General features: G+C 33.0%; 1 protein-coding gene across 1 annotated transcript in view; it reads left to right on the forward strand.

Moving 5' to 3' along the window:
• Positions 1-448, forward strand: part of SERPINI1 (serpin peptidase inhibitor, clade I (neuroserpin), member 1) — a 112,086-nt gene extending 111,638 nt beyond the window's left edge. Inside the window, 1 exon segment of the mRNA XM_011998232.1 lies at positions 94-448. Within this exon segment, the coding sequence (XP_011853622.1) occupies positions 94-202 (109 nt within the window). The 3' untranslated portion in view covers positions 203-448.
• Positions 449-12,467: the final 12,019 nt, after the last annotated feature.

Genomic DNA, 12,467 nt, shown 5'->3' on the forward strand with positions numbered 1-12,467 from the left:
AGGGAGGGAGGGAGGAAGGAAGGAAAAAGAAAATAACATATTGTCATTAATTGTAAGCAAGAAGGAAGGTAAATATTTTATTATTTTGTTCACCCCCTCTTTTGTTTACTTCCAAACCAATACAGGTACAATTCTATTCATGGGACGAGTCATGCATCCTGAAACAATGAACACAAGTGGACATGATTTTGAAGAACTTTAAGCTACTTTATTTGAATAACAAGGAAAACAGTAACTAAGCACATTATGTTTGCAACTAGTATATATTTAGGATTTGTGTTTTACAGTATATATTAAGATAATATTTAAAATAGCTCCAGATGAAAACAATATATGTAAATTATAAGTAACTCGTCAAGGAATGTTATCAGTATTAAGGTGATGGTCCTGTTGTGTCATTGTGTTTGTGTGCTGTTGTTTAAAATAAAAGTACCTATTGAACATGTGACTAGATCTATTTTTTTTATTTTGGAAGTTGTAGTATAAAGATATCTCTAGGTGAACTTTGGAAACAATGTTTCTGTACATCTTAAATCTCTTATAATTACGCAGGATCAAAACAGTAAAGTAAAATAGCATTACATACTTATGCATAACAAGCAATAACAAGTGAGTTGAAGACAGGTACTCCACAAAAATTCTCACGGTCATCTCTTGGAAATAAGTGTATAATGTAGGCAAAAGAATGCAAACTGGACATCGTCCATATTGCTTCATGACAAGACCTGTTAGAAAAAAATAAAAGAGCTATGCAAATCTCAGATACCTATAGCTTATTTTCCCAAATCATTGAAAATTCATTTGGCTTCACATGCCTAAAGGAGTTTACAAGTCTGGTATATCACTATGTTTTGTTGCTGTAAGTAAAATTCAAACTACAATTTCCCAAAAGCCCCAAAATAAACCACATGAGCAAACTAACAATAAAAATACGCACTTTGGCTCACAGGAGAGTTAATTAGAAAAGCTGTGCTAGCACGTATACTGGAAAATGGCAACTCACAGGACTGAACGCTGCCCACAGAAGTGTTCTTGTTTGCTCTGCATGGGGCTTTTACATTCTGAATGTCTGTAACTGGGGTAGCATGTTCCTTGTTTCTCCCGTTAATTACCTGAATGGCTACTGGGCGCATTTGTGTTTGAGATCTGGAGAGAGTTGTAAGTAGCTCTCTGCAGAATGCATTGGTCTTTATTTTCTAATATAATAAATACTTGATTCCAAAGGGGACAGTGTCAACTTCAAGGTCTCCAGTAAATTACTTTATCTTTTAATATTTCTTGGAAAAAAATATTTCATAAGATCTCATGAATGGAACTATTTCTGTTTAATGCCAAATTTTTAATTCTATGATGAACAGTTTCAGAAAAAGTTTGACACATTTCAGAATAACAGAAACAGTTTGCGTGTTACTTTCTTGTGTATTAGGTATTGTGCTGATTTGGAGCTGTTTACAAGAATTCTTATTATCTTATCATTAACTTTAATTCAATACATGGGAGTTTGGGAAAACCAGGCCTGATCTTAGACCTACTCAATTCAAAAACTTGAAAATCCACTTTTTTCCCCAAGCATTCTTGGTGATTCTATTACATGCTAAATCTTGAATGCTGCTAAAGTAAAGGGTACATATGGAATACTCACTTATAACCAGTTTTTTAGATATGGTTAATTTATAGAAACTTACATCAATCGATGAGTATATTAAATCAATGCTTCTCAAACTTTATTGTGTAATGGAACCACCTGGGGATCTTATTAAAAATTCAGTTTGTCGTTCAGTAGGTTTAGGGTGTGGTCTGAATAGCCTGGAGTGTGTTTCTAACAAACTTCCAAGTAAAGCCTTTCATGTTTGTCAATAGACTTTGCTGTTTCTTACTTTGTTAGAAAAACTCTACTTAATATTTGCATGTTTGATATTTTTATAAATGGAATAGAATGTCTGTATAATTTTTACAGAGTTTGGAGGGATTTGAGGGAGTAGGGTGACAGTATGCATGAAAAAATGCAATATACTTGTCCAAAATGGGGAAAAATAGTTTTACTCTAAAGTTTTTTTTTCTATTACATGCTATGGACAAATGAAAAATTCTTCTGCGTATTAGAACACTTGAAATGTATTCTTTAAAAATATGAAGACATTTATAGGCATTATTCATAAAAGAATTTATGGATGCCAAAGAACATAGTACCTAGCACAATCTTTTACAGCTTATATTTTCAGAAGACTTACAGTTTATTCATAGGTTATTATAGAAAAGTGCTCTTGTTTTCATGTATAATGTATACAGGTTGGATTAACTGATGTTGTTTCAGTATTGGTATTATGAGTTTGTGATATTCTTCATTACCATATCACTACTTGTTAAACATTATTTCTATATTTATATGGTCATCGGTCAATGAAATGATTTACCTATAAAGAAGAGTAAATGTCATTAGGCAATCACGTGGATTTTTTTTTTTTTGAGACGGAGTTTCACTCTTGTCACCCAGGCTGGAGTGCAATGGCGCGATATTGGCTCACTGCAACCACCACCTCCCGGGTTCAAGCCATTCTCCTGCCTCAGCCTCCTGAGTGGCTGGAATTACAGGCGCCTGCCACCATGCCCAGCTGATTTTTGTATTGAGACAGCATTTCACTATGTTGGCCAGGCTGGTCTCAAACCCCTGACCTCAAGTGATCCACCTGCCTCAGCCTCCCAAAGTGCTGGGATTACAGGCGTGACCACTGCACCCAGTCAATCATGTGGATTTTATAAAGCCTAAAATGCAACTTTTATTAGCTGATATAAGATTGAATTCTACTATTCAGAAGGTTTACCTTAAAATATTTCAATACCATTGAGATATCCTTTAAATAAGAAAAGATTCTCCTGTGTTGTTAGTATGCTTGTGGAATGCTTAGGAATAGAGTACTTGATAAACCAAGTTTTTCATTTTGTTTGACTTGGTTTATAATATCTTCAGTATTTTTGTTTGTTTTGAAAAAGTAGCATAGTCAAGTTCGATTTCCTTTAAACGAATAAAGTAATACACACACAGTATACAGTTTGCCAAAACTTTTTGCTTTTGAACCTTTTTCTTAGAGAAAATCAACATAATTATGTAGATTTTGCTTTTATTTTAAATCTTGATTTTACTTTGTGTGTATTCAGTAGGCTAGACTGAATAGTTATAGACAATATAATCCTATAAATTTTGACATCATCATAGTAACCAAATAATTGTTAAAATCAGTCTTAAATAGAAATGTTTATTTGAACACCAGAAAAAGTTGGGGTTTTATAAAAGTAATTAGAATAAAGAAAATATGGTGAAAACATATTTTATTCTTATTAAGTGTGTGTATATTATACATAGTATAATTCACTACCTTTGGTATATTATCAGCTTCTTGATTTATAATGATGGACATTTTTCTTATCTAAAAAAAAATCCTTTTTTTGTTAACCAAAATGGCTTGGGGCATTTTAGTTATTGGCCAAAGGTAACTTGAAATGCATCTTTGTTAGGTATAGGTCTTTGTTGCAATGTTGAGAAGATAAGATGAATATTTGTAATACAAAAAAAATGGCTGCTAAAAAAGCAATAACCTTACCATATTCTCAGAGGCTCACTACAACACTATCTGTTACAGAGAGGATTCATTTAGAGAAGCATGCCTTAGACAGAGGACAAGTTTCTTTAGTTAAACAGCTTCATTATAAGACTACCCCAAGGTATAGGCTCAATAAAAAATACTCTAACACGGCTTGCATGTAGCTGTTTCCTTTCAGGAAAGCTAGACTGCCTGTTAATATTTTAACACATTTTAAGATATATATTGGACTAAACTAAAAACAAATCTCCAGCTTGACTAAAGTGCATCATTAAAAAGAAATCCCAGACCCATATGAGCAGGGACCCAAAATACATTGTTTTAATTCAGTTATTGTTCTCCAAAAAAATGCTGGAATCATTAGGGATGATGTATTGGGACAGGGAAAAGGAATGTATAAAGGAGTGCAGTCATGTGGGTAAATCTAAAACCAACATCCCACAAGTTTTCACCATTATCAAATGGTGGAACACACATACCAGCAACTTCTGGCCCACTTCCAGATCATATATTATTTAGAAAAACTTAGTTTGTATATTTTTCTGCCTGAAAACTGAATCAGAAAACCACACCGTTCCATTCCATTTTAGGTTCTCTCTCTCTCACACACACGCTCTGTGTGCGTGTGTGTGTGTGCATGGACACGCTTGTGTCTGCATTTTTTCTTGTTTTTTTTTTTTAATGTTTATTTGGATGGCTTACTCTCTGCACTGAAGATTTTTATCCTCAGCCTGACAATAGATGAGAGAAGTCCTTCCACATCCATCATTATTTACTGGGAAGCATCTACCCTCCCCGAAGGATGCTTGATGTCATACCCCACGCCCCCTCCAAAACTTGAGGAAGCCCCTTTAGAGAAAAAGAAGAAGAAATTTGATTACAACATGAAACTCATTCACATTGAGACTCTCTGCTCTGTAAAGTGCTTTCCTGTTGAATTTTCCATTCAAATTCCACAATCTTTAAGATAGAGCAAAAAATATTATTGCCATTTTAAAAATGTGTAAACTGAGGTCTAGATAAATTAAATGACTAGCCAAAAATGATATGCAATTAGATAACTGAAAAGAGACTAATAGTTTATTAAATTATATTACTCTATTTGACACACATACTGTATTTATCAACCTTTTACCTACCAAATGTCCAGTTTATATGTGAGTGAATGAATGCAATGATTCCTTTGCCAGTAAAAATGTATTTTTTAAATGGCTTTTCCATTAAGCCAGACTTGCTAACAAGATTCCTACCAGGCTGGCTGGGTAGCTCATGCCTGATATCCCAACACTTTGGGAGGCCAACACGGGTGGACTCCTTGAGCTCAGGAGTTTGAGACTTGCCTGGGGAACGTGATGAAACCCTGTCTCTACAAAAAATACCATGCTGGGTGTGGTGGCGAATACCTGTACTCCCAGCTACTTGAGGGGCTAAGCTGAGAGGATCACTTGAGCCTGGGAGGTTGAGGCTACAGTGAGCTGTGATCATGCTGCAGCACCCTGGTCTGGGAGACAGAGCATGACCCTGTCTCAGCAACAACCACAAAAAAAAAAAAAAAGATTCATACCAGGTGCTTCTATCTGTATTAAGACCATAAAAGGAAATAACCTTCAAAAGAAGTCCCAGTAGACCCTAAGCCAATTAAAGTATCTAAAATGTTCATTTTTCCCAGCTCAGTACTATTTAACAAAGATTACATTTTGTATTATGTGTACATAATATGACCCAGGAAAGAAACTCTGAAACAGGCAAACTTGTAAACTTGTACTTTAAGGAAAATGATTAGACTCTTGCACCAGCCTTTGTAACATTGGGAGTTCTTTCATATTGGTAGTTCTGCAGTTTTTCTATTTTTAAGTAAGGATGCATAATGACACTAAGTTCCTAATCGAAATTTTACGCCTCTAAAGTACCTTAAATTACTATGATTTTAAAAATTTACGTACACCAAAATTCACTATTCTTACTGCACTGTTCTACGCGTTTTAAAACGTGTAGATTGATATAACCTTCACCACAAACAAAATACCGAACACTTCCCTCCCAGCATAAACTCTTTTGTTCTGTCTTTTTTTAGTCACAGCCTCTCCCTACCTGCCACCTGTAGCCCCCACTGACCTGTTCTCCCTTTTTATGATTTTGTCTTTTTCAGAATATCATATAAACAGAATGATACAGTATGTAAACTTTCAGGACATTGTTTTGTTGAGCAATAATGGTTTTGCAATTCATCCAAGTTATGTGTATCAGTAGTTCAATTTGTTTATCCACTCACCCATTAAAGATATTTGGGTTATTTCTAATTGCTGGTGATTATAAATAATGATGCTTTATAAACATTTATATACAGATTTTTGTATGAATTTGTGTGAAACATTTTTGTTTTCATTTCTGTATGATAAAAACCCAAGATTGAGATTGCTGCATTATATAACAACTGTATGTTTAACTTCACAGGAAGCTGCCTAAATGTTGTCCAAAATGACTGTGTACCATTTTGCATTCCAAGTAGCAATATATGAGCCAAATGAAATAATTCCAAAAATCCTTAGTAGTACTTGCTAGTATCAGGTTGTGTGTGTGTGTGCATGTTTTAGCCATTCTATTATATGTGTAGTGGTATCTAATTATGCTTTAAATTTGTATATTCCTAATGATTTGATTTGAATTCCTTAAGGTTGGGAATATTTTCATGTGCTTATTTTTCATATGTATATCTTCTTTGGTAATGTATCTGTTAAAATCTTTGGCCCATTTTTTATTAGGTTATTTGTTTTCTTGTCTTTGAGATTTGGGAGTTCTTTTATATTCTAGATATGAGTTCTTTGTCAAATATGTGACTTGCAAATATATTCTTTCAGTAGATAGCTTGTCTTTTCATTCTCTTAACAGTGTCTTTTACAGACACTGAAAGATACTAAAACATTTTTAACTTCAAAAGTGAAATAATTTTTTTAATATTGTGCTGTCGGTATTGTATCAAAGAACTGTACCTAACGTAAAGTCATGAGGAATGTGTCTTGTTTTTTCTCTTAATAGTTTGATGGCTTTTAATTAAGTATATGATTCATTTTGAGTTAATTTTTGTGTAAGGTATGGAATATAGCTTGTTTTTTGACATACAGATGTTCAGCTTTTCATTGAAGAGACTGTTCTTTCTCAATTTGTCTTTGCTACTTCATAAAAAGAATTAGTTTTTTACTGTAAAAAAAACTGGTTTTTATAGGATAGGAAAAATACTCTTTTACAGTAAAAACCATTTTTAATAGAAAAAAGTTAATTTTTACCATATTGTGTAGATGTATTTCTGGTCTCTCCATTCTGTTCTATTAATCTATGTGTCTATCCTTTCTCCAATATCACACTGTCTCGATTGCTGTAGTGTACAAATAAACCTTAAAATTAGGTAATCCGAGTGTTCAATTAGGTCAAGGAGGTTGATTATATTGTTCAGGTCATCTATATTTTTGTATTTTCTGGCTACCTGTCCTACCAATTACTGAGACATGAGTGTTAAGTCTCCAATTGTAATTGCATGATTTTCTATTTCTCCTTTCACTTATATCAGTTTTTGCATCATGTGATCATTTAAAATAATATTTAAAATGTGTTTCTTGTAGACAGCATTTAGTTTAGTCTTGTCCTTTTTATCAAATTAGACTATCTTTACTTGGTATATTTGGATCATTTACATATAGTGTAATTACTGATATGGTTGAATTTAGACCTACCATTTTATTACTGGTTTCCATTTCTACTTTGTTTTTATTCCTCTGCTTCCACTTTTTTGTCTTCTTTGAGAATACTTGAATTTTTTCCTACTATACCATTTCAATTTACCTATTGGCTTTTCACTATTTTTCTTTGGATAATTTTTAGTGATTGCTCTAGGGATTATAACTTAAATATTTATTCCACTTAGTATTACTATTTAACTACTTCATGCAGAATGTAGAAACCTTATAACCATGTAATTCCCTTACCCTGTCCCTTTATCTTGTTGTTCTGTGCATTATATGTATATGTAATGGAGAAATTCCATCAGACGGTAATTATATTTTTGCTTTTAATTGTCACACATATTTTAATGAACTTCAAAGAAGAAACATAGTCTATTATATTTACATAAATATTGACCATTTTGGTTCCTCTTCCTTTGTTTGTGAAGTTTGGAGTTTTTCTTCTGTTATCATTTCCCTTCTCCCTAGAGAACTTTCTTTAGCATTTCTCTTGGAATGAGAATAAGAGAATATAAGTAAGAATATATTTTAGTCTTTTTTAAAATCTTAGAATGTATTTCTTTCACTTTTATTCCTGAAAGATATTTTCAGTGAATATAGAATTCTGAGTTGATAGTTCTTTAACTTCAGCACTTTTAAAAAGTTGTTTCATTGTCTCCTAGCCTGCATGAATTTTGGTGAGAATTCCACAGTCATTTGCATTAGTGTGCCGTGTATGTAATATGTCATTTGTATCTTTATTCTCTGAAGATTTTCTGTTTGATTTTCAACAGTTTCTTTATGGTATATCTGGGTAAGGTTTTCTTTGAGTTGATCCTAAAAAAATAAAGTCATCAGAGTTCCATACTCAAAGTCTTTGGTCTCCTGTTTAAAGTCAGTTACACACATAGCAGTTAAGGGATTGTCTGACACTCTATACTCAACTTTTGGGATGTGTTGATTTATTTGCAATGGATTTTTTAAAGTTTTCTAAACCAGTGATTCTCAAGTTTTAGTGTGTACAAGAATAAGGTGGAAATCTTGGTAAAATTTAAATTTTGATTAAATAGGTCCGGGGTCAATATTGGGATTCTGTATCTCTATGTATCATACTCTGAGTAGAAAAACTCTAAGTTACTGGTATAAACCTGAGTAATATGTCTCACCCATTTTTTCTTAACATAGTTAAAGAAAGTATAATGTCAATATTTCTTGGTTTTTATTTAGTATCATCAGGAATTTATCTGATTCCAAAAAGTAAATATTTCAGATGTCAGTCTCCCTTTAAGTTTAAAATGCTTCACTTTGGGCATTTTTTATGAAAAGCTTCCCAAAATTTCTTATATTCATTATCAAGTATTTTTAATATTCTGAACTTAAAAACCTTTCCAGTAATTCCATGTCATAATTACGAGCATCTGTTATTGCACCTACTGTCGTATAAATGTGCACGCATGATTACTGAGATGTTCGATGCTGTTTGTTCAAAATGGTGAAAATTGTTTGCTTGTTGAGTTTTATGCTTGTTATGTATGTATGCAAGCATTTTATTTCCTTTTTTTGGGTCTATTTCTTCTTAATTGTCTCTTCTTTTTATGGAATGTATTTCCCTGCACATTTAAATATGTTTCTTTATATTTGTGGGCCAGAAGCTCATAACACTATGTTAGAATTGGAAATAAGTAAAAGCAATTAAGGCAAAACGCTTTGCATTTTTTTATGGAAAGAACATGTCATGTAATGCTCAGATTTTATGACCGATTATTTGTTAATTCAACTTTCTACTTTTACCTTAATGTTAAGATGGTTTTGATTGCGCTAGATACATTCTATGTTGTTGTAGATTCCATCATAAAATTTCTCCCTAGGAAGAATTAAGGAAAATATTAGTCTTCTGCCCTTTCATTTAGTACAGTATTTGCACTATAAAATAGGAAAATAAGATGCAAGGATTTCTAAAACTAAGTTCTCAAAATCCCCAGTTTGGACTAATTATTTGTTTGCTTTTCAACTATATAGCCATTTCTAACATTGTTGTATAAAAACGTTTTTTACAAGAAATGTAAGTTTTAGATTATCTATGCCTATTTCAAACTGTACACAAATTTTGAAATTTTTTTAAATTTGTGCAAACATAGAGAACATGATGTTTAGCCCAGCCACTTTGTTTTATGTCTGCCAGCAATGCTATTCTTGAGGGAACACAGAAGCCTCCATATGCACATAAAAATAGCTTATAAAAATCTGTCTTATAAAGAAAAAGAGAGAGATTTCCACAGAAGAATTAGTTTAATTTTTTTATTAACTGCTTTGGTTCAAATTATAGAAGATAATTTAACTTTAGTAAGCTAAGAACTTAAAATTGGATCATAGTCATGTTGATTTCTGATTTTGGGGAGACAAAGATTTGTGCAAAGTACATTTAATTAATAGACAAAACTGACCCAAACCAAAAACATACTGCTCTCGGTCCAAATTCACTTTATTTTATTTTATTTTTTATTTTCGTAGGCAGGGTCTCAATCTGTCAACCAAGCCGGAGTGCAGTGGTGTGATTTTGGCTCTTCCAAGGGCCAAATTACTTCCTGGGCTCAAGCGATCCTTCCATCTCGGCTTTCCTAGTAGCTGGTAGCTGGGACCACAGGTGTGCGCCACCATGCCCTGCTAATTTTTTCGTTTCTTTTTTTTTTTTTTTTTTTTTTTGTAGACATGGGGTTTTGCCATATTGCCCATGGTGATCTCCAACCAACTCCTGGGCTCCAGCGATCTGCCCGCCTCGGCCTCCTAAAGTGCTGGGATTACAGGCATGAGCCACTGTGCCTGGCCCAAATTCACTCTTAATTATATATATTAAATATAGATGCATTCTCTTCTCTTTGAAAATTGCACAATTTTTGTTTCCTTGAGGAAAAGTAAAGTGGTTATTTGTGACATATGGCATGTTCCAGAAAATGTTTCTTCAGCAGTAATCACGGCTTCTAGCTGATGCAGCAGTTTTTTCCCCTCCTCGAATAGAAGACAATGTTTCATCTCTCTTTTCTGGAAGTTTTTTCATAATTCACGCATATATAAAGCTGACATTTGTTCACGCAATTGCTCTTTGCCCTGTTATTCAAGGAAAATTGCTGATGGAGAGATTATCCTTTTATATATGATTGAGTGACTCTCTCTCCTGGTATTTTTGCTTAACTATTTTTAACCAGATGCCTATGGAAAAAAATATTGGTTTGGGAATGAGATAAAATTGAGTTTAAACCCCAGATTTGCCACTTGCCAGATGTCTGTCCTTGAAGCAAGTTGTTTATTTCCACCTACATATTCAAATAATAGCATCTACTTCATAGAATTATACTAAGGTTTAAATTATATAATGCATATGAAGAATATAAGTAGAGCAGTCACTCAGGAAAGGCTACCTATTATCATTAATGCTACCAGATTTCAGCTCTTTTCAGGCAAATCATTGTTCACACTTTAACATTTATGAAAATGGAAAGGCAAATTGTGTTTACGATCAGTGGTGGTCAGGTAGCAGTCATGTGGTCAGCTGCCCTCACCTGTGCGTGTTGTAATCTTGTTGCATGACCATTTCTAACTGTAATCTCTTGCATGTCAGTCTACAAACCACTTGAGGAAGAATCCTAATGACCATTTGAGGAAGAATTGTAAATCTTAGTCATTGCAAAAAGACCTTCCATTGATTTTTCTGTAAGATAAAGTGCCAGTTTCAAAATGTTCAGAATGTGTGTCAATAGCTTGAAAGTAAGTCCCTGAGACAAAAATTGGGGCTCTCTTTGGGCACAGCTGAATCACCAATGTCCTTACTAGCACAGAGGGCAATGGAGTGGGCAAAACCAGAGAGCAGTCACTGCATGGAGAGTGACTTGGAGCTGGACTCTGTGTTTCAGAAATGCTATATTTTGTTTATATTTTTATTTTAAAATATGCATAAGCATTATATAAAATAAATTTATGTAAGTAAGTCTAAAAGACATGTAATGCATTTTGAATGAGTTAAAATAATCATTCTAGTCAATTTGTCACCATTTAGCTGACAGTGATTTTCTTCTTTCTTTCTTGGTAGCACATAAAACAAAGGAGTATCTAACAATTGATGTCTCATATCAGATGAAATAGTATATTATTCACAGTAAGCCTTACGAGGAATCATATTGATCAAAGAACATAGCAAGAAGAAACATTATCACCTATAATTTCAAAAAAGGATTGCTTTTGTTGGCCATGAGAAGGGTCATTTTAAAGTTCAAAATCAAAAGGAGAGGGAGTGGGTGGGACAGTTAGTGAAGGGAAGAAGGAAGGAGAAAAGATCCCTGCAAATGGTAATGATTTTGAGCAGAATGACTCTGTGTTACCTGAACAAGACTCAAATTGGTCATCCCTAAATCATGATTTGGAAGTAAATATTAATGACCAAAATGTGTGTTTGCAGAGTGGGAGGATGGAAGTATTACTTCTAGTCTACTGTGTCTTTAAAAAAATTATGTATTTTATTATAGCTTAATGGAGTCTCACTTTATACACTACAATTGCTAATTAGAGGTAGTCCTTGAAGAGGCTAATGATTATCAGACTTAAATGGCAGAAGTTTGATTTTGTTATAGAAAATATTTTTCTTTCAGTAAAAATATTTCCTCAAGATTATTTTAATTAACTGAATTATAACAATTCTTAGAAGTTATGACATAACACTTTCTTAACAGAAAACTTTTAATTTTTAATTTCATTGTCTTTACATGGATTAAATTGTAACAAATTTCCAGGTCATTTCCTATGTTATAATGAGGCTGATATATGAAAATTTAGAATAAATGGTAGATTTAAAAAATCTATTTTCTAATTTAAATTATTTGGAAATATTTATTTGAACCAAATACAGTAGAATGGATTTTGTTCATTTGGCTTCTACTTTAATCAGTAGTCAGAGTTTTTTTTTTTTTTTTGGTTAATGTATATTATATTAATAAAGCCAAAATTATTTGGCAAGAACTGACACGTTCAACGTTTACCTGGTCAGGAATTTTAAAAGGGAAAATTATATGCCACAAGATGTCACTGTAATCTTTAAAAACTTATAAGGGTGGTAACCACTTTTATTTCAACATTTAAAGAAGTGGAGTGGAAAAAAATCCTC

Source organism: Mandrillus leucophaeus, unplaced genomic scaffold (assembly GCF_000951045.1).
Source record: "Mandrillus leucophaeus isolate KB7577 unplaced genomic scaffold, Mleu.le_1.0 Scaffold561, whole genome shotgun sequence".
Taxonomy (NCBI): domain Eukaryota; kingdom Metazoa; phylum Chordata; class Mammalia; order Primates; family Cercopithecidae; genus Mandrillus; species Mandrillus leucophaeus.